At 40.2% G+C, this 23,815-nt stretch overlaps 1 protein-coding gene across 1 annotated transcript; it reads left to right on the top strand.

Annotated features, from left to right (window-relative positions):
- Nucleotides 1-11,730: 11,730 nt before the first annotated feature.
- LOC130189601 (WW domain-binding protein 1-like) lies at nt 11,731-19,480 on the top strand. Its single transcript, XM_056408476.1, has 6 exons — nt 11,731-11,968; nt 15,421-15,465; nt 15,850-15,894; nt 17,246-17,393; nt 17,879-18,040; nt 18,757-19,480. The coding sequence occupies exons 1-6, from the start codon at nt 11,918-11,920 to the stop codon at nt 19,461-19,463; spliced, it is 1,158 nt and encodes a 385-aa protein (XP_056264451.1). The 5' UTR covers nt 11,731-11,917; the 3' UTR covers nt 19,464-19,480.
- Nucleotides 19,481-23,815: the final 4,335 nt, after the last annotated feature.

Raw genomic sequence — 23,815 nt, forward strand, 5'->3', positions numbered from 1 at the left:
ACTGTAATTACTTCCATCTTAACAGGGTCATCCAGTGCAACATTTGTTTTTGTTATTGGATTGCATGTGAACCCTTGTTTATGCTCTATATATGCTTGCACACACACTTGCATTGTGAGTGTGTTGTGCGTGTTTATATATTTGAGTTTGCGTTATTTTGCCTATCAGGCCTTTTGGGCCCACCAGCTGCAAGGAACAGTGTTTGGCTCATAGCCGCTGCTAAGCTAGCGGTGGAGGGAGGGGTGTTAAAGTGTCCGGACAGCGAGGAGCCATCACAGCTCTCCTCCTGCTGAACTCTTCCACTGCTTCACTTTCCTCACACACAACTGCAGTGGTGTGTTTTTTCGCTTGTGTGGTTTTGGGGAGGGGTCTCTGTAAGTCTGATACTGAATGTGAAGATTTATATTTATATGGCCCTCCTCTCTACAAAAATAAACCATCTTTCTTTTCATCCATGAGGCCCCCAACAGGTGGTATCCCCATGGTGACAGATAATTACCCCCAGGTGCTGCGTGTGTGTATGTGTACATAATAACCAGCACTGGCAATGAGGGCAGGGCTGCGGGGGCATGGAGGGCTAATCCAAACATGCTAGTATTAGTATCACCTTCAGGGCCACCGCTGCTTTGACTCGCTGGTTAAATCATGTTACACATCAGCTATTGTCAAGAGCAGCGGGAGGGAAACACCTTCTGCAATCAGGCAACATTTTCATCATACAACAATAGGCAGAACCACAATGAACCTCCAGGGGGGTTTTATATGGGGGAACCGAACGAGAGGAAACATGAGAACACATGTGTACTTGTCTACGTGTTCAGAGATCAGTAGGACAGCAGTGATGAGCAGGATTCACAACATTTGTTTGCGTTCAAGGTTCTTAAGACGTGATGAAAACCAAAGTGCTCTTGTAATCCCCTTATTCATCATTTGTAGGGAAGGAAAGTGGAGCAGGGGGGGCATTTGAACAGTGAAGTTATTAGTCAGTATGGCTTTGTGATGGCTGCTAGCCTCTGCAGACAGAGAGAATGGCCCACAAATGCACAGCTGTTTCTAATCGGTAATGTAGCACCAATAGCTAACCTACATTCTGGTGCTTGCACGTCTTTGAACCCATGGCCCTGCCAGACTGAACCATGGTAGAGGGAGAAAAACAAGAGGCAGGAGAGGCTGGAGTCAAGAGGGGTGAAAGAAAAAAACAGGAGGAAACAAAGATGAGAGAAGGAAAAAACAACATTTTTGCTTTTTATAATGGATTGTGCAGGTGTAGGTTTAACACAGGTTGCATGGCGTGCGTTCAAGTTTAATGACAGAGTATGTCAGAGGGCCAGAGCCCTGTGCGTGCCTGCAAAAGTTTCCTCAGCCCCAAAGTACAGCTGTGCACACCTAAAAAAAAAAGGGGGGGGGGGTGGAAGAATTCATAAAAACATCCTGACCGTCTATTTTCTGCTCCTCTGGATGGACTTATTGAGCATGGAAAATCCTTGTTTTTCAAAATTGCTTTTCTTTGTCAACACCCTGCTCTATCAACTTTCATAAAGTTCTGCTGTCTGCATCTGAATGACTGCCCCCTTTCATTAAGGCTGGAGGACATCTAGCTAGCATTCCTTGCATGCAGAGGAGGGGTACAGCCGAGTGCCAGGGGTCCCCTGGTAATGGCTCATGGCAAAGATCCCTATTCACTCCCACTTGCAAACAGGACACTTCCCTCGGTCATGCAGAGAGAGTGAGTGAGTGGGGGTGGGAGTGTTGTATGGGAGAGAGAGCAAAAGAGAGAGGAGAGAAGGGGGAGCTTGAAGCAAAAAATTCTGCAAAAAAACAAAACCGTTAGCTTTAACATGTATGCACACTCTGCTTCGGAGAGAGGAAGGAACTGGAAGTGGGTCACTGTGTCTCAGGTCTCCTGAAAAAAGAAAAGAAAAATAGAGAGCACGAGAGTGGGGGAAAAGGAAAACTGAGAAAGAGTTGGTGGAGTCAGCAAGTATTTCACTGGATTAAAATGTTCAATGACAAAGAAAGGAGAAGAAGGCCAAGCTCAGGTTCTAGATTACTTGAGAAATGTTTTACAGAATGAGATAAAATAACAATAGTGGTGTTTGCAAATGCGTTTCTCCCCACGGGCATGCTTTCATCTTGTCTCCCCAAAAGCAGGTGTGACACAGAAAAGTGCAAGCCTCAAAATCATTTTGAAATTTAGCACAAAGGTGGCATGTTTCAAAAGAAATATGGTATTTGTGTAAATACCATATTGAAAGTTTCTCCCAAGTCTCTTTTCTCACCAGGCTGCAGAACAAACAAAATGCATGTTTTTCTCTTTTTGCATGTTGAAGTGCTGCAGAGCTCTCAAAATATGGCTGCAGCCGTAAGCATTTAACTCAAATAGGACATGCAGATGGGGGATCAAGACCCATTGCAGACATGCACTGGGAACCAGCTTTTCTGCTTGGGCTGGACTTTCCTCTGCTGACTGGCTTGCAGCAGTCAGTGTTGCAACGCAGTCTGGTGCACTTGTTGTTGTCCTGCTCGTGCTTCTCTGTTCCTCTCTGGACTCCTCTTGTTTTTGGGACCAACTGAAACAAAAGCCTTATGTCAGCAGCAGCACAGGCAAATACTGAAGGAAGACATCAAGGCCTTGTGAAGGGCGTGGAGTCAACATTTGGGTTAAAGGAGGAACTGTATTGATATGGAGGCCCATTTTTAACCTCCCAGCATTCATGATGTTTCCCTCTCTGTTTGCATATGCACATCTTTCAATTCCCTTCCCCCTCCTCACATCCATGTGGTCTAATGCGTTAGTTATTCTTGCCAGAGTTTTGTCTCAGTTAACAATGGATAATTAATTAAGGGGTAAAGGCTTTCAATGTAATCTCAATTGTGGGTTTTATCTCATTTCTCTTTGACATATTCAGTTGTTCCAGTGCTCAGCTTTGTAAACCACTGGTGTTTATGTCTCTGCTGTGTGCATATTTAATCGTATCAGAAATAGACTCAATGGGGTTAATTCCAAAGCAGCATATGTGCAGATTTATTACAGTCAGGAGTCACAAACATTGTTGCTCTCTACTTTCCAAACAAACATTAAGACCACATTTCTCTTTCATTACTCTTTAATGTTGATGGTTATTAATTTCTCCTGACTACCTTTAAAAGAAATATTTGAATACATCTGAGCTCTGTCTCCGTGGTACATAAGAGAAACAACACAAGCTTATTTAGGTATGCAAAGGGCTCTGAATGTAATCCTTTTAAACCTGCGAGTAAACACAAATATCACAACCCAAGTCTCCTTTATTAGAATGTACAACATTTTGTTTGCGTTCTTTGGTCATGATACTCTGATGTGGAGCTTTGGATTTCAGGCAGCAGCGTGAGGTAACCGGATGCAAGTCTTCTCATATGATGTTTGGATGTTTGACTCAACAGCATTATAATCATTTTCGATAGCATGCGCTTGTGTGTGTGTGTGTGTGTGTAGGTGTGTGTGTGTGTGTAGATGTGTATAGGTATATGTGTGTGTGTGTGTGTGTGTGTGTGAAAAGTTCTCCACTACCCTCATTAAGTTAACTACGGATGACTTTTCAGGACTTGTCATGAACCTTTCTTTGGCCTGTGGTTCCAGACTGTGTGTGTGTGTGTGTGTGTAGGTGTGTGTGTGTGTGTGTCTGCGTGTGTGCGCACTGAGGGGGGCGAGGTCTGTCAGTTTTAATCCGCTGTCAAAGGGAGGAACAGGAAAGCAGGGGTGCAAAACAGTCAGTCATGTGTGCTTTCTGTAAAAATCAATGGAAATATTATATCGAGAAGCTTATTGTGCCCAAACAACAGATCTTTACTGCTAGCTCATTATTTAGCGGAATCAGGGTGTGCTCTCTTTCACATAGTGATAGTGACTCACATTAACACAACTGCGGTGACTCTGTGGAACCAAATATTGCTCATACTGTAGATTGGGCACACCTCAGCAAAAAACACGTCTCCCACTGAATATTCCATGATGTCACATGAGAGGAGCTGCAGATGCATCATAGAGTAGAATGTTGTGTAAGCAATAATACGGCTTGCTGTGTCTGTGTATTGACATATAGGCCTATAGATTTTTGTTTGTTTGTGTGTGTTTGGTTTGTGTGTGGCTTGAGTCGGGCTGTATCGCAGCACATAATAACAAACGTTTGCAGCCTGATTAGTTCTGTGATCCCTCTACAAACATCATATAAATTGTTTTGTGTATTTGTCTCCTTATAGTTCTGTTTGACAGCTGTAGCATATTAGCACAGGGACAGCTGATTTACGATGCTGATGAGAATACACTGCAGCTATACTTCAAATAAAGAGGCCAATCTGACTTAACGAGTGACAGCTGCTGGAGGATCTTCTATAGGGGGTACATGAAGGTCTTGTGCTGGACGTCAGGCATCACTGGCAGGCAGCTATACTTCATTAATGGGACAGGTGATGACGAAGTGTCGAAGTAATGCTCACATGTGCTTTTGGCAAGTTTTAAAGCTCTTGAAAACTTGGTATTAAATGTTGAGTATTTCATTATCACACTAGATATTTAAAGCAATGACCAAAGATAGATATAGTTATACATAAATGTGAGTTAAGCACTCAAAAGATGTACTAATCTGCTTCATCATGACTGTGTAGGTGTGGTTATTTGATCGACAGCGGCATCTCCCTGGCAACATAGACAACTGAAACGAAACAAACCTGCTACGTCAGGTTTGAAATGTCGATGTCTAAAAGTTTGCCAAAGTGAATAAAAAGGGGGTGTCTATGTACACTAATGTTTGCTGACCATATCATAAAGTATATATGTGAAGAAAAATGATAGTCCTGCAACTCTATACATCTTTCAGTGAAGACATGAAATTATGAAGATTCAAATGTGTTGGAAATATCAATTTACTGCTCACAACATATAATAACTATTAAGCGTCTTTTATATTGGGCAAGGGTCCCCATCCATTTTGGTTTGTGACCCCTTAAAAGGAAACAAAGTCTACCTATGACCCTTCATCAGAGGGTATGAACTGTCTTAGATAGTTTAATTTGAATGGTTGAATGGTTTATTCCACTTCAAACCAGAAAGAGGATGACAGGCAAATACATATATAGAAATATATCATCTGAAGACCAATATTGTTTTGAGTTTGGCATAATATATTATTTGTATTCATGTAGGACCCTGTTTCCAATAATAAGAAGCTGATTTAGAAAAGTGTTTTGAGGCATACTACATAGGAAAACAAGAACAGGAGATGTTGACATTTTTTATAATAAAATTGTCTTGGTGTGTTAAAGCACTGACTTCGGTCTCTGGTTAGCCGTCTCAGTACATAAAGAACCTGTAACTCTGCATGTTTTTGAGTATCAAGTCAAATACAGTGCAAAAAAGGCCTTCAAAAGGGCCAAGCGAGACGCAACATAAAGGTAATAGTTTGTTTGTAGAGAATTCAAATATTAAGGTATCTGACATGGACATGTTATCACAGGCACAGAGAGCAAAAGATGAACCTAAGTGGCTGTAATTTAACATGCAGGTAAACAAAAAGCTTGGCGCTCCTCAAGTATGTGGAATTGTTCTCTCCCCTTCAGGAACCCATCATCGCGCACTCTGTTGTCATTTACAGTGGCATTTTTAAATGTCACATGTTCACCAGGCACAGGATGTGACTTGACAATGTGGTAAGTGTAAGCAGATGCATGTTGTTTTTGCAGAACACGACCACTTTGCATTTCCCAGCATTAACAAATTATTACGCTTGGTTAATTTGCAGACTTTCTGTTGGGCGTTTGGAGAGAAAAGGGAAGTTTGCATAATTTGTGCTTTTCCCTGTCAGCTTTCTAGAGTAACATAATTGTGAAAATGTATGACTTGCTTTTTGATGGGCAGGTTTCAAAATAACTAAGCAGCCATGTTACCACAAGAAAATATTATTTTTATAAGGGCTTTATTTTTGACAACTGTGTCAACGTCTCTAGTATGATATCTGGATTTTGTGTCTGGGCTGCTTCTTATCTCCCAACAAAACAACCTGTGTTAGGTCATCCCCATGCTATCATAAAGCATCCATTGTGTGTGTGTGCTGTTAAAGAGCAGACTGTCAGCTGCGCATATGACAGTGGAAATGTCTGTACACGCACCTACAATATTGATTGTACAATAGAGATTTCATAAGAAGTTGTTAAGAACAGGGAACCAACTAATATGTGTTGTACACCCAGATATATTTCCACATTGTTTTCAGCTTCTGAAAGTCTGTTCTCTGGAATTAAATCACCCTCTGCCAGGAAATGATGCTCATAAAGCAATGAGCAGGAGTAAATCACACGTTTAACCTTACCATGGAGAAGAAAACAAAACATGAAGTAAGTTTCATTTTCACTTTCCTCTAAATTCTTTTAAATTAGTATTCTCTTCTTGTGCACTCCCAAGAGTTTCTGTGTATCAAGTCTCGCTTGTCCACGTGTGACCTGTTGACAAGTCTTGTGTGACAGAAACTTCTCATATACCTCCAGCTGGTCTGGATGAAATAGTTCTTAATTTAGAATATGCAATAAACACTGACATTTGATTTAAATACCACAGCAAGGTGCATTTATGTATTTATTTTCACTAAAAATAAAACAAAACTTCACCCACCCATTTATTATGGCTTTGTTGTTTGTGTGTTTGTGGGAGTACACATACAGTACATGTGCTAAGAAGAGTCAAGGGAAGTGTGTTTTGTCACAATGTGTCATTATGTGGTGACCAAACATCTCCTTTTTAATTCAGTGGAAAATTACAAAAAATCTGGGTAGTCCAGTATCAACTCATATCTGGAAAGTTTTTAGAAATTATTGCATCAGTATACAAATACAAACGTAAGAGTATTGAAAAACTATAACAGGTTTATTTATTTAATCTACTTCTTGTTTTACAAACTCATTTAATCTCTCTCAGTTTTTTTGCTATCTTGATCCCATTTGAGGCCTTTTTAGTGTGGAGACCATCAGTTAAGAATAAAAATTATTTATGAATTCCCTAAGAATTCCTGTCTCCTGGTGTCTCATCGACATGGTATGGAACTTGTTGGTTACAAACTAATTAACAACCGTAGCTGCTTTAACACAATAAATACCTCTATCGGGACTAACACACCCTGTTAATTAGTGCTAACTTTAATCCAGATGGAATAACAGGTTTACATTCAAATACACAACCAATACTGATGAGCAACAGCTCAAACTTGTATTTCACAGTGAGAATGTTCAACCACACAGGTGAAATATGGGGAAGACAATAGGTGGGGCGGTGGAAATACTTTACAGTTCCTTGTTTTGTTGTCCTTTTGTGTCGAGAGAGAGAGAGAGAACATTTCTTTAACTGTAACAACTGAAACTTTTATGTCGAGCTGAAACCTTTATTTTAATTTTACTCCAGGTCAGTGATTCTCAAATGTGGGTATGTTTACCACTGGGGGTATATGAAGACACTCCAGGAGATATGTGAGATTTGTAAAAATATATATTTAAAAATTAGCATCAATTCAAAAATCCTTTCAAAATAGTTATTTAATCAATATTCTATCAAATGTAAGTGTATGTTCATAAACTGAATTTTATAAATTCTATATTAAATCAGTGCTGTGTATTACATATTTTCAACCCAAAAAGATGTTGTGCTGGTTAGGGTGTACTTCCTGAAACAATATTTTCGTCACTGAAAAAGGTTGAGAACCTCTGCTCCGGGTCATTCAAACGACTTCAGAGCCCAAATGCACGACATTATTAAAAAGGCAAAAGTCAAGTCAAGTCTTTTATTGTCAGATGCACAGAATGACACAGGGTCAGACTGGGCACTGAAATTCTTAGGACAAGGCACCACACAACAACTACCATAGCATAACATAACATGACATACACTCTGTACAAGTACTCTGAACATAATACTAACATATACCATATAATACACATAATAAACTAAACTACAGACAAATGGGAGTAGCAGGTAGTGAAAGCAGGTAGTGCAATAAAAAGTGTAAGTACAAGGCTGAAAGTGACAGTGTATGTAAAGTGACGAGTGCAAAAGTGTCGAGTGCAAAAGTGTCGATCGTGTGTCAGTGTCCATTTAGCAGCCTGATGGCTCTCGGGAAGAAACTGTTCTCCAGTCTCTGTGTGCGAGACCGGATACTACGGTACCGCCTTCCAGAAGGCAGCGGGGTGAACAGTCTGAAGGCTGGATGATGGCAGTCCTTTAGGATCCTGCCAGTTTTCCTGAGGCATCGTGTGCGGTATGTGTCCTGCAGGGCTGGGAGCTCCCTACCGATGATGAACTCTGCAGTCCTGACCACACTGCGTAGGGCCTTGCGGTCCTTGGCTGTGCAGCTCCCATACCACACTGTGATGCACCCAGTCAGGATGCTTTCTATTGTTCATCTGTAGAAATTGGTGAGGATGACTGAATCCATGCCAAACTTCTTCAGTCTCCTCAGGAAGAAGAGGCGCTTCTGGGCCGCTTTGACCACCTTGTCTGTGTGAGCAGACCAGGTGAGGTCGTTGCTGATGTTGACCCCGAGGAACCTGAAGCAGCTGACCATTTCCACTGCAGAACCGTTGATATGCTGGAGTCTGCTGCCCTCTAGTGACGGACTAACACAAACTGTCTATCAGGTGTTGTGTTGGCTGTGGTGTAGATCTTCTCGACACATGACAGTCAATATGATATGAAAACTGATCATCTTCCCAAAACATTTCCACTGCATATTTATTGATTTTATAAACGTTTTATTTTGCGAGGATCTTTTCCTTTTAATGAACCAGTTTACAATGTTCCTGGTCATGACAGCAGCAACAACAAAATATTGTAAAATCAAATAAGAATTAATGAACATGGGCTTTGAAAGGAGGAATCCAAACAAAAAGTTCAACAACAGGCAGCCGTGGAAAGTACATTTAGACTTTTTTTAAAATACTGTTTTTAGGTTTTTTAAAGTATGTCACTCCGTTCCACTGCGGGTGTATTAAATAGCCTCGCACCTGACGCTAACGTCGATTGCAAACATTACGAAAGACGAAGCGCTAGTGCAGGCTAACATAGCGAAACGTTAGTTAGATTTAGTAGCATTTTGTTAAATTCATTTTAACAGTTTTTTTTCAACTTAAAAAAACTGATTAGAAGAGATAGGAAGGAACCCAGCAAACTTGACGAGTTGTCTAACCTTTAGCTAATTGTAACACAGTTGTTAGTCAATGGGTAGCGTTTGAATTTAGTTAGCGGTAAACTTGGGGCGGCCTGTACATTTTGGGTATTTCAGAGGATGATTTAAATCTAGTCTATAATAAATAAGTTTGAGGCTTATCCAAGATATTCATTTAAACAACTCATTAACGTAAGTAAACGGAGGAATTGATGCAGTTCAGACATTCAGGCCTAAAGTTAACGTCACCACTTAGACAATGCTATGGGTTACTTGGCGGAAGGTCCTGATGGCATCAGCCCCAGGGTCCTAAAGACCTGCGCCACCCAGCTGTCTGGTGTCCTGCAGCACCTCTTCAACCTCAGCCTGAGGCAGGGGGAGGTCCCGGTGCTGTGGAAGACGTCGTGCCTGGTCCCTGTCCCAAAGAAGTCAACACCATCTGGCCTCAACGACTACCGACCGGTCGCCCTCACCTCCCATGTGATGAAGGTGCTGGAGAGGCTGGTCTTGGCCCACCTCCGGCCGCAGGTGAAATCATCGCTGGACCCTCTGCAATTTGCTTACCAGCCTCATGTGGGAGTGGACGACGCCATCATCTACCTGCTGCAATGAGCTCAGTCGCACCTGGATGGAACCGGTGTCTCTGTGAGAGTCACTTTCTTTGACTTCTCCAGTGCATTTAACACCATCCAACCACTGCTACTGAGTGAGAAGCTGCGGGTGGTCGGTGTGGACTCGTCCACCATCTCCTGGATCACTGACTACCTCACAGACCACAGTTTGTCAGAATGGGCCGTGTGCTGTCTGGAACGGTGGTCAGTGATGTTGGAGCCCCACAGGGAACTGTTCTGTCTCCCTTCCTCTTCACCCTGTACACCAGTGACTTCCAGTACAACACGGAGCCATGCCATCTGCAGAAGTACTCTGATGACTCTGCAGTGGTCGGGTGTATTAGGGATGGACGGGAGGAGGAGTACAGGGCAGTGGTGAGTGACTTTGTAAAGTGGGCCGATGAGAATCACATGCGGCTGAGAGATGGTGGTGGACTTCAGGAGGAAGGCGACAGCTCCTACACCTCTGAGTGTCCTGGGAGTGGACGTGGACATGGTGGAGGAGTACAAGTACCTGGGCGTCTCCATCGACAGCCGACTGAACTGGAAGGCCAACATCAACGCTGTGTACAAGAAGGGGATGAGTCGACTCTTTTTCCTGAGAAAGCTTCGATCCTTCAACGTGTGCAGCAAGATGTTGGAGATATTCTACCAGTCGGTTGTCGCCAGTGTACTGCACTTCGCCATTGTCTGCTGGGGGAGCAGCATCGGAGCCGGTGACACCAGCCGTCTTAACAAACTGGTTAGGAAGGCTGGCTCCATCATCGGCTGCAAGCTGGAGCACCTGGAACAGGTGGTGGAGAGGAGGACGTTGAAGAAACTTGTGTCCATATTGGACAACCCGGACCACCCTCTCCACCACCTCCTACAGGGACAGAGGAGTACTTTCTCCAGACGTCTCCTCACGCTCCGCTGCCACAAGGACAGATACAGGAGAACATTCCTGCCGACGGCTATGAGGCTCTATAACAGATCACCTCTTGCCAGATCGTAATATTTACACTATTTTGATCTGAACTTCACACATTTCATTTATTTACACTACACACATACACACACATTTCATTTTCATTTACACTACACACATACACACACTTTGCATTTTGCACACTGTCTATATTTAATATTTTTATATTTAATTTAATTTGTCATTAGTATTGTGTATTGTGTATGCATATATGTTGGATATATACATTTATATTTTACTTTGTATACTTCTTGTATATATCTATATCTTTCATCCCTGTTTTTTTATATTTTGTTTTAAATTTTATTTTTTATTCTTGTGTGTTTAGTTATTGGTGCTGCTACTGCTACGACAAATGTCCCCTTGGGGATTAATAAAGTATATATTTATCTCTCTATCTATCTTTGGAAGCCCATTTGAACCACTGTGAGAAATAAATTCTTAGATACTATCTCATAATTCTGACTTAGTATCTCATAATTCTGACTTAGCATCTCATAATTCTGACTAACTATAGATAGCCTACTTAGCAATTCATCATTATGACTTAGCATCTCGTAATTATGACTTACTATCTCATAATTATAGTATGTCATAATTATGACTTACAGGATCCTAATTTTTTCCTCAGTGACAGAAATGGGCTTCCATAATTTCGCTACAACTGCAGAAACGCACAGGTGTTTCGGTGTTAATGCTCAGCAGTAGTTAATCAAGCAACAGTGCGATTACAGCGTTGAGGAGGCGGCCTGTGTGCGGCTGTTGGTGGGAGCTCCGGCCAATCAAAGCCGCAGCGCTCCCATACAAGTACTTTAGGGGCTGGAGAAGCATGACATCACGCACAGCGCCGACCCTCACCGCGAACACAAAGCGTGAAACATCTTTATTTCACTACTGCAGACTGCAGTCGACGACAGAATCGTCTGCACGGCGATACCCCCGCGGTCCCATCCATAACATACACCGGAAATCTGGCTCGGGGACTGCGGAGGGTGCTGCGGAGTCTGGGAGGGACGTCCGTCCGTCCGACGGGGCAATGGCGGATGGGGAGGCCGCCGTGTCTGTGGAGTGGGACAGCAGTGATGGGGGCTTAGCAGAATAACATCCCACTTCTGCATTTACATTTTCTCTGTTTAGCTTGGTATTCAGCTCTCGCCATGGATCCAGAGAAAACGTTGACATTCTGCCTCGGGCTGAAGGCTGAGGAGGTAATGCACTGCACAGCTTTCCTTTGACATAAACATTGCTGCCAACAGCTGGGCTTTACTTCTTCTGCAGAGCAACATGCTTCTCTTGGCCTGCGTTGTTGTTGACAAACCAGTGGCCTCAACTTGTTCGCTACCCATCTATCTGTCTTTTCTTTCCTTCATCTCGAGTCGTTTTCCTTTTGACATATTTCTCGAGGACAAAAGGTGCATTTGCTGCACCATTACTGCAAATATTTTGCTTACAGTGAAGTCAGTCAGGTTTGGTTTCTATTGGGATTGTTTGGGGTCAAAGGCATTTATGTCTGTTATGCTGTAGTTAATGCACAACAGTTGATAATAAGTGTCAGAAGTGAGGGCCCTCTAATGCACAACTAAATGTCCTGAGTAAGATGAGAATATGTGACATATACACATTTTTTACTGTAAGGTCACTAAACTCAAATTTTGAATAGAGAGGGTACCACAGACATACAGTTAACACAATTTATGTCATACGTTATATAGTATTGATATCAGCAGTAGTTTGCAGCTTGTAGTTGGATTTTATGTTGATTCCTGGTTTCAAGCAAAGTACCTAACAAAATGTGTTGTAATGCACCAGTGATTTAACTTGAATGTATGTTAGCGTGATTAAAAGAGCCTTCACTGCCTGACCCTTATAGTCTAATAAATATAATGTACATCTGCCTGTCCAGCAGCAGAACAGCTGATTCAGGACACTGCACACTCAACTCTGAGGATGATGCTTCTTTCAAGTCTGTTGTTATTGACAGACAATATTTATTTTACAATGAAAGCACAATGAAAACTACATTGATTCCGATGTATTTGAAATGGACATGTTCATCTGGTCATGCTGACATGTAAAATAGAATTGAACAAAAATCTTGGTCTGTGGTCAATATAAAAACAAACTAAAAGGTGAAAGTCTTGTGGGAGAAAACATTGTTAAAACTTGCTTTATTGGCATAATTATAATTAAGTGCAGTATTTCCAAATTATAACATTTCATTAAAAAAAAGTAATAAAGGACAGTTGGAGAATTAACTTTTACCCCTAGTTTTTGGTCTAAAAGTGTCACGTTTGTGGCATTTTCTTTTTATCCTGGTAACGAAATTGGTTCTTACGGTATGTCTCCATATAAAGATGCAGTGTCTTAATATGCCTGGGCCCTATATTCTTTGTCACAAAGAAGGTTTTGTCATTCTTAAAATCTGACAATCAAAGTGATTCTCTTAAACCCACGTGATGACAACAGTTTGCTTCAGTCGAAGTCTGAAGAGTTAGAACCTGACCTTACATCGTATTTTAATGGGTGTTTTATAATTTAGCATCGTTGGAGGTAATCTTGACTCCATTACATAATGGCATGTTTTCACTTAACTGTTGTCGGCTGAATTATTTTTGTATTTAATGATCGTCGTTTTACACCCTTTCGCAGTCGGCCTCCATTCGATTTTCCCCTCGCTCATCATTTTTTAGGTTCATGTGGCAGTAAAAGGTTCACAGTCTTACACACACACACACACACTGGCATGTTCTTCACAGGGTTCATGTCGTCTCAGATGTTGTTAGTCAAGGTGTGTGTTTGATGTTGTGCTTTTGAGGAACTCCTTTGTGGTTCGCCTGTGGTTTCTGGGGAAGTCTGAAGGATCCCTTTACCCCCGTATGCGTGTTCTCTGCCGTGTGGTGGGCTTACCACAGGAACTCTGCTCCCTCTTGAAAACCCTCTCGACTGACTTTCATAACAGGATAAAAGCTAACTTAAAAACCACCTGAGGTTACAGTTTGACAGTTGGATAAGCAGCATGAACTTTCTGTTGGGTTTTGTTGTCGCACAATATTCAGGAACAAATAAGAAACAAATACACGGTTTTAAAATATCTTATTCGTATACAATTAACTAAAGAAAATAAGATGGAAAAATAGCAAATTTTTAAGCAAAGCGTTGATTGTCAGCAGAAATGTCACTGTGACTCCTGAAAATACTTGTTGGTGTCCAACAAAATGTGTCTGTATAACAAGGGAATAAAACCTGCATTATACCCAGAGCTGGCAGACCTTCTCAGATGTGTGCTCTACCTATATATTTCTGATTCATATCAACATTTTGCTGTTTTTTTTAGAATATTTCATAAATGCAAAGTTCAGGTCCGGCTTATACAAACGGATTTAAACGCTTTGACTTATTTTGTATCCAATATTATTCAATATTTTTTTTCTATGTTACTTTGAGAAATGTAAGTATGTGCACAAAAAAGTGCTGCCTGGAATAATTAAGTGTTCTTGGCTACATCGTGTCACCAGCCACCGGATACATTGTTGGCAGAAAACTAGTTTGTCCAATGCTCTGCCAATACTTCCTTGGTTAGATGTGTCTCATCCACCAATGTGTCATGTAATATTGTGTAATGCAATATTGATACGCCTATGGCTGCATCAGTTGTTGAAGTGTATGATATTATACAGTTGTGTACTACAGTAAATATGAATGTCTACTGTACAGCCTCAACTCTGTGTGGGGAGGTAGCTGTTTGTTACATTTTTATGCTTAATTATTTATTACTTAAAAAAACCAAAATAGTAGTTGAAATTACGTGAACCTAATAATAGCTGTGTGTGCACTGGCATGTACACACACACATTGTTCCCTATGCGGACTCTATAACCAGCAGCCAGTTGTTAACAAAAGGGGTCTTATGGCTACAGCCCCCAGTGTCTCCACATTGTTTTTGACAGTGGCCCCAACACATCCAGCAGTGCACACACAGGCATATTTCTCTTTTCCTCACAGTGGGTCTGAATGACATTTACCGAGAGGTATGAGCGACACACAGCATTTTTCTTATCTGGACTGTAACAGAATTGCATTGAGTTGCGTCATCGCACATATTTATTTGTGGTCCATATTATGTGGACCTAAATCATATAATATGATTATTTACAAAAGGTGCTAGCACTCATCCTTATAGGTAGGTCAGCCTGTGTGATTGTTGTAGGTGTCATTGTCTGTCGAGATGATTTGAAAATAATTTTACGAGGACAACCGATATTCTTTTTATATCCTTTAATTCTCCCCGTTAGTTGTTAATTTAGGTGAGTTTTAGAGGTGTATTTTTGCATGCACGTGTGAGTTTGGAAGAAATGAGGAACGAATAAGGTAGAGTGCCTGGGAAATGGTAACCGCAGAGGAGAAAAGGGTTTTGTTAAAAATCCATTGACCTTCCCGGCTCCTTGAAGAGTGTCGAGTAACCAGCGTCGTCAGACTGGAAAATGTGTTTCGTGGCCTTTTCTTTTTGTCACGCTTGATTATTAGAATGACAGCACAGTATGATTTGTTTTTGTTGTGAAGCATGTGCCGATTGTTTTTTTTCCCTCCTTTCTATTAACATAATCTAATTTCTGTCTCCCTACTCCCTTCTTATCCATTTTACATCTCTGTCTTTTCCTAGATGACCATATCCCTGCAGGGGCTGGATGGGACTGAATCTGCTACGGTAGGGAGCTCGACCTTCAACCACCACTAAACACTTCATACCACTAGATAGTAGAAAACATTGTCAACATGAGTAAAAAGAAAAAACGTAACCAAAATAGTTGCCATGGCAATGGATAATGATTACTGAACACTTCTCAGCCTCATGTGTGGTAACTATGTCCATAACAGAAGCCTCTTTTTGCTGCATTATTATTGTGGTTTATGGTTTTGCTGAAGTGTATTTGCTCATCAAGATTTTTCTCCACAATCATTGAAATTTGCCGGCTTTTTATGATGTTGATATCTGTGATTAGTTCTTTACTTGCCTCCACCTCGCACTGATTTGCTGATAATTAAGATGCAACTGTAAAATTTACAGAGGTCTTTCCATGTTTCATTTTAGGTGGCTGTTTCTCAGAAGGAGGCTGACATGCGCACAGTGAATAAGGTGTGAGATTTGTTTTTATCTAACATTGACCTGAGCTGCCAACCAACATACTATCATCTCACAAAATAATCTCATAGCTGGACGAATCAACATTTTAAGACTTAGGCTCATATACCACTGTACACTACCAGCACAGTGACAGACAGACAGACTCGCTGTCTAATGTCGTGGAGCATGAAAAAAAACGGCTTGAAAAAAAATGCTGCGTGCATGCAAACATAACCATTCTGCTTATTGATTTTAGGGCCTTAACACTGACAGTGGTTGCAGAGGACCTATTCTTCTTAAAATCTTTAGTATTACTGTACGCGTCTTCGACACAATCTATGTTCTTAATCAGAATGTTGGTCAGAACAATCGAAAGACCTTAGTTATAAAAGCTTTAGGTTTCATCAAACCACGTGGATGTCGTGTGGCGGCTCATTATTAAAAGGTAATTTATGCAAATTAGTTTTTCGGGAAGAATATATATCAAACAAGTAGCCCTTCGGGTTATTTTATACCCTTGAAGTAGCTCTCGGTGTCAAAAAGGTTGGTGAGCCCTGCTATATACAGTAGTATTCACGAACATACACCCAATCACACACCAATACAAAAACCCCAAATAAAGAAATCAAATGATATTGTTACACAGCCCAAGTGGCCAAAGTCACAAACTATTTCAGGTTTAAGATCCACCCACAACATGTTTTTGGAGCTTTGTATTTGATAAACTAAAACAAAACTGAAGATATACACAATAACAAAAGAAAATGCACATGTGGGTTAAAAAAACAACCCTGAGGCCTTGGTCAAAGGGACCCACCTAACTTTACATTTAAAGACAGTGTTATGTGCCCGACACAATTTTACAGACTTTATTTTTTAAATGAAAAAAAAAAAGAAGAAAAGAATGCAAGTTCTCAACATCAAATCCTAGTGTTAAAAATATTAAGGTATATCAATAATTATATAAACAAACAACATATGTTCTTCTACTTTCATACATACGTATGGTACCTCATTTATATACTGATGTACTCCATCAAGAGAAGTTCTTTAAACTCTTTTTAAAAAGTTTGAAATAAAGAGTGACTGTGAAGTGAGATTTCAACTACCTCTCATGGTCTTCATCAGCAGCGGAGTTTGTTATGGAGGAGGCTCATTTGCAAAGAAGGTTTAAAAAAATAATGAGTGGAGCTTAGGTGTTAAGTATTTCGTCAAAGCACTTTTGTGAAGGGCAAACATGTAAGATCACGCTCATGCTGTCGCCTGCTAAAGGGAATACCAGAGACATACCAACCATTACTTGATCTTTGCAGTAACAGTATTTTCACAATATTGATATGTAATGCTGTGTTTTGTCCACTAGGTGGTGAAGCATCACGGGGGTTCTGGTAGCCAGCCTGTTGCCAGTCCGAAGTACTGTCCTGGGGTAAAAAACAACCCAGGTTACCTGTGTGAAACGGGGCACTGCTGCGGAGAGACGGGCTGCTGTACCTACTACTATGAGCTCTGGTGTGAGTCAACCGACGGATCACAGTAGACAAGTTAATTATGCATAAAGTCAAACATCTGGAAAATCAGATTTTGCTTACATTGTTATTCCATATTAAGAAAGGTGTATTAATTCCAACCACTAAAAACCACTGCATTTATTAGTTGTCCTTGAATGTGCCAACTGTAACACTTCTGACTTTTCAAAATATTCATCCCGATTGGTAAAAAATAAAAGCAGCAAATTATTATCTGAAAAGAAAATATGTTGCCTGAAAGTTGATATGGTGGTATTACAGAATGCTTTGGAAGATTGACAGCATAATGGGAAACATAAAGAATGTGTCTGTAATGGGACAACATCTCAAAAACCCACCATGACTGTCGTTTTAAAACCGTCTATGCCTCGATGAAACTCGAGCAGATCAGAGATGTAATTTATACAATGGGAACAAAACTTTTTTTTTTCCTAAAAGATGATGTTGATTTTATTTCCTGTTCTCTGCAGGGTTCTGGCTGCTGTGGACGATGCTGATCCTCTTCAGCTGTTTCTGCGCTTACCGCCACCGCCGAGCAAAGCTGAGGATCCAACAACAGCAGAGACAGAGGGAGATCAATCTGATCGCCTATAACGGAGCCTGCAACTACCCTTCCTCAATGCTGGACCTCAGTAGGTGTATTTATGATACTTTTTAAAGCTATGCTTGTGCATTGAATACGGTAAAACAGTGTTTAATATATCACACTTAAGATTCCAGAAACCTTATATATTTTCTGGTTTCCTTGGTGTGCTGCTTTCAGAATTTAAACATCTCCATTCAGATCTGCAGTTTTGTTGTTTTATTTAGATCCCCAATAATTGTTAACTCTGAAACGACTAGTCTTCTTGGGTTACATTTAATGAAAGATGTTGAATAGTATAATTAAATTCAGTTTATTTTATATAGCCCAATATAAAAAATGATGTATTTGCCTCAGCGGGCTTTACAATCTGTACACATACGTCATCCCTGTCCCAGGACCTCATATCAGATCAGCAATCTCCACTTATTAATATGGTAATACACCATAAACAATGAAATAATGTAACAGAAACAGAAAATAAATAGCATGCATGAAATAAAAGATCAATCAGTAACCATTAAATAAAAAGAAAAACATCCTAATTAATCTCAACATCCTTGCTACCAAGAAAACCTTTAAAAAAGGCAAAGTCATTTAGGTAATACGGCTGGGCCCCGTAGCATTCAGCAAACGTCATTTAAACTAAAAATATATGATGCATTTGTTGGAATATTTTAAATGAGAAGTAATAATATTACGAGAAATATGGAGTACTGTATCTCCAGTCTTTTGTCCGAATTTGTGATTTTTTCTTTGTCACAGGTTTTCTGGCTTCCTTCAAGTTGCCCTCCTATGAGGAGGTGGCGGCACAGCCCAGCACCCCTCCTCCACCTTACAGCTCTGTCTTCGCCCTGCAGGGAGGTGCCACGGGGGGTGCTAGCTCCTCCTACACCCATCATCACCATCACCGTCACCCCTGCCCTCCATATCTGGGCCCTGGTCCCAGTGGCCTGACGTCCTCCCAGAGCTCTGACAACTACACCAGCTGCTCCTGCGAGTCTTGCTCCCTCACTTCCCCCTGCAGCACCTCCTTCTCTGTCCAGGTGACAGACGAGACTTACGACAGCAGCCACATCTCCACACCCAGTGAAGCAGGGGGCGACTATGCTGTTGTGTCGAGGTTTGGGGCCAACTTCACACCAACTTCTTCCCCGACACCTTCATCACAAGTTGCCCCTGATGTTATACCTGCGACCATTCCAGATGTCATACCGGGACAAAGACGGCCCTCCAATGGCAGTGAAAGAGTCTCGTCTTCAGCTCCACCTCTCTCTTCAGTTACACCCCCGTCCTTCATGCCCTTCTCGCCTCCCACTCTCTCCCCTCATTCTGTTATCTTCCATTCCTCCTGGTCAAGTACATCCTCTCATCCTCTCGGACCCACTTGGAGCTTTAGCTATTCAGAGAGAGAAAGAAGAAGAGACCTCACCTTTGGCTGCAGCTCCCAGGTCCATTCTGTCTCCCTCTAAACAGGGTGTGGCTGTTTTTACACATTGCAACAACGGAGAAGAGCAAACAATAGAAAAAGAAGAGATGGAAGAGGAGGAGGAAGAAGAAGATGACGAGGAGGATCATTTCCGGCATCGGCGGCTAACGGGTGACTCGGGCATCGAGGTATGTCGTTGCCATGTGAAGAGAGAGGAACAAGAGGAAGAGGAACTCCAGAAGGGGCGTTTTGGGAAAGGAGGAAAAGATGCTGTGAAGGAAGAGGAGAGTGCAGACGTGTTGCATGACAGCGTGGACTGTTCCCTCAGAGCGAAGGCCGCTGCTCAGTCACCACTGCTGGACGACTGCGCTGAACAGCGCGGCCACATCTCTTCACCCTCCGGTATCAACCAGAAGACGGGCGTGGCCATCATCGCCGGGAAGTCCTCGTAAGCTTACAGCTTGTGAGGTTTAGTCAAACAAGTGCGATGTTTCTGCACAGATCGAGACTAGAAGGTGAACAGTCTTGTAGGTCATATTTTAAATGGTTGGGGACCGGATGTGTGATCGATTCTCTGTATTCAAATGAGAAAGAGAAGTCGACAACTGAAAGTTCTACTTTGTAGTTAATTAATTTATGGCTTCGGGAGGAGGCGTATCTTTTTCTCTAAGGTGATGAAGATGCTAATGAATTACTTCTTCGCTGTCTTCTTTTTCAAACATGCTAACCGTGTACATTTTTACCAGTGCCAACATCCAGCTTTCCCCTCTCCCACTTTTCATCTCTCTTTTCTCTGCATGATGCAACCAACATGGCAAAAAAAGGCATTTTAGCTTCATGAAAGGAAAACCCTAATAGTCTGTGGTTCCCAACCTGGGGGTTTAAGAAAGAAGAAACACATAGTTCTGCTAAAGATAATTACATAGTAATGTTTCTCTATCTTTTGCTTTATTTAATGTAAAATTGTGGATAGTTTTACCTGATGGGTACTTACACATTCTTCAAATGTAACAATCTCAAATATCTAACTTGAGTTGCCCTGTGCCTAGTGTTTTTGACATATGCAACGTGTGATGGGGTCACATCATTTTTTATTTTAATGTTCAAGGGTGATGGAACAAAAATGTTGGGATAAACCATATGTCTCAAATCGCCAGCATTGAACAAGACTGTTTACGAGACTGTGCAAACATCTTTTTTTTTTAAATTGAAACAAATGTGAGACTAATCACTGAACAATTAATTTTCAAAAGAGCAGCTCTAACTAATTGTTTCTGGATCACGTTGTATTATCTTAATTAACTGTATTCTATCTTTTGAAGAGGTTCACAACCATTGAACAAGACTTGATTGACTTTTGACCTTGTAGGGTGTTTTATACATTGTCTTATGTTGCTCCCTAATGGAAAAGGGTTGCAAACATACATTTGTATGTGCGGGTGGCAGAGCTTTACAATGGTATTATGATTTCTACATTGTTGTTTCAGACTGTTAAAGGATATTACCGTACAATGAGATGACTGTTTGACTTTGGATTTAATGTGGTTGAACATGTTCCTGGTTGGTTGTTGCCATTTTTGCATGGCAATGTAAATCTGATTCCTCCATGGACAGACTGTTGAGTTTTTACAAGGCAGAAACATAAAGCCTAATCTCGTCACTGATTATGAATGTAAAAGGTTATGCATCACAACAAAATGATACGCTTAAATTGTTTACCGAGAATTTTTACAGCTTGACTGAGAACCTCTGGAAAAGTACTCTAATGCAGCAAGGCAATACAATCTGCCAGATGTGGATTTTGAGAAGACACTTTCAAATAAAGTGCCCATTGTACTTTCTGAGTCAAGTATTGCTTGTGAGATATCAGTTGTAAATGTACCAGGTGATGGTTTAAAGTCAGAGTAATGCCAAATGTATCCCAGTTGATCCTGTTTTTGTATGTACAAAGTCAGTTGTATGTTGTCTTTCAGTAGAGCGTAGTCTCTGCCTCAGTGTGAAGTTGATGTACCTTGAGTGATGCGCTGTACTTCCTATGATGATATCAAGTTGATCCTGTTAGCAGTGGGAATAGCACACATGTACTCTCTTGAAATGTATTCTCACTACAAAAGGTGAAACATCAAACAAGATCTAGAAAAGGGAGAATGTATCCAATCACCTGTTTGTCATGCTATTATGAGACAAACGTCTCTGTAGTTTATTGAGACCACTTCGTTGTGTTCTTGGCTCAGTGCAAAACCAATTTTATTGTCTAACGCCGGAAAAGGCAAAGCTTTCAACTATTTTATAGTTATGTGGACAGAAAACGTTGCCTGGTTCGGCTTAATAATGCCATATCTTTCATAGACAAATCGTGCGTGTATAGGGAGTGTGAGCAGGTTTGGTTAGCTATGAAGATAACTTTGACATCCTCTGATCAGCTGAGCTCTTTTGCCGTGACTCAGAGGTGTGTCCCAGAGGTGGCTGTTGCTCTGACGGAGACAGTTCCCCCTCCGAACATATCAACAAATAACAAATAAGCCTTTTGGCTACTGTACATTTCTTGACTAAAGATTGGACAGTTGTTATTTTCTCACTAGTTCTAGCTATTGTATGTTTATTAAAGTGTATGGTGCCTAGATGAAAGTAGACTTTCCTTTAGGCATATTATAGTTTACTGCTGCTATGCGAGTGTGTGTGTTTTCTGTATATTGTGTATAAGTCGTACAAGAAATGGGCAAACATTTTCTAACAGTGTTAAGCAGTCTCTTTATAAAATATACACAGTACGCAGTACATGTGAGACTTGCAAAAATAGTATTTAGCAATATAGTATTCACACTTTTCTTATCCTAGTTTATGCTGGTTGATAGGAAATTAACTGTTGTGAAAAAGACATTTACCTCTTTAGAACAGATCCGTGAGCTGTGCTGGGCAAAGGCCCTTGATTGTACATATCGTTTCATTTTAATTGCCTTTTGGCTTAAGGTTTCTCCCAAGTGGAAAGTCCGATTGTCTGGTTTTACTTTAGCCCCAGTTTGTGCCTGTCTCGTTTACATTTGGGTCACAGAGATAAACATCTATTCTGAATACATTTCCAGCTTCGGGACTCCTTTGTCTATTTGGATATAAAATGTAATGTGAAAGATGTTGACTACATTTCTCAATTACATCTCTGTTTCCTATTCCATAAAGAAAATGGTAGTTGGAGAAATGTTTGTACCATGAAGTTTCTGTTAACTTTTCTAAGTTGATGTTAATTTCTATTTTTTGTTTTAATTTCGATGCAAATGGATTTCTTCCGTCTTGAACCTTGTTACATCTTGTTTATATTGAGGCCACATTCAACAATAGTCAATATGTTGGCAGCTGGATTTGGGGTAAATGGAAAGTGAGTTCCATTTTCTTATATATTAGATATATCATAAAATGGCTCAACAAACCATTAAATATTATGTTATAAATATATTAGTATAATATTTATATCACTTTTATACAGTACATGTTTTGTTCGTGATATTAATTGTACACATTAAGGTCTTCAGCATTTAACTGTAAAGATTACTTTTTTTATTTTATATTTTGAGTTTGTTTTGTTTTAAAATATATTTGTAGTGGATATAGTCTTCATGAAATTGTAGTGTACGTTAAGTTGGACATTAAAAATAGAAGAAAAATGTCAAACAACCAAAATAAACAATAGTAGGTTTTAAAAAAAGTCGAAACTTAGAAAAGATATATATATATATATATGTACAGGACTGTCTCAGAAAATTAGAATATTGTGATGAAGTTCTTTATTTTCTGTAATGCAATTAAAAACAAAATGTCATGCATTCTGGATTCATTACAAATCAACTGAAATATTGCAAGCCTTTTATTCTGATTTATTGCTGATTATGGCTTACAGCTTAAGAAAACTCAAATATCCTATCTCTAAATATTAGAATATCATGAAAAAGTATACTAGTAGGGTATTAAACAAATCACTTGAATTGTCTAATTAACTCGAAACACCTGCAAGGGTTTCCTGAGCCTTGACAAACACTCAGCTGTTATAAATCTTTTTTTACTTGGTCTGAGGAAATATTAAAATTTTATGAGATAGGATTTTAGAGTTTTCTTAAGCTGTAAGCCATAATCAGCAATATTAAAAGAATAAAAGGCTTGCAATATTTCAGTTGATTTGTAATGAATCCAGAATGCATGACCTTTTTGTTTTTTTAATTGCATTACAGAAAATAAAGAACTTTATCACAATATTCTAATTTTCTGAGACAGTCCTGTATATATATATATATGTACTATATGTGGCGATTCTTTTATCCAGAAAAATATAGATGTCTTTTTGATTCTGAAAGTGTTAATAAATTACCTTATGGATTTTTAAAATATTCATTTTTTAAACAGATG

The sequence above is a fragment of the Pseudoliparis swirei genome, chromosome 24, assembly GCF_029220125.1.
Source record: "Pseudoliparis swirei isolate HS2019 ecotype Mariana Trench chromosome 24, NWPU_hadal_v1, whole genome shotgun sequence".
NCBI classification, from domain to species: domain Eukaryota; kingdom Metazoa; phylum Chordata; class Actinopteri; order Perciformes; family Liparidae; genus Pseudoliparis; species Pseudoliparis swirei.

Excerpts from the sequence above, each read along its gene's own strand:
- LOC130189601 (XM_056408476.1), top strand. The coding sequence starts at position 11,918 with ATGGATCCAGAGAAAACGTTGACATTCTGCCTCGGGCTGAAGGCTGAG. Across the intron at positions 15,466-15,849 it reads ATGGGACTGAATCTGCTACG|GTGGCTGTTTCTCAGAAGGA; the intron begins GTAGGGAGCTCG and ends GTTTCATTTTAG. Across the intron at positions 18,041-18,756 it reads TTCCTCAATGCTGGACCTCA|GTTTTCTGGCTTCCTTCAAG; the intron begins GTAGGTGTATTT and ends TCTTTGTCACAG.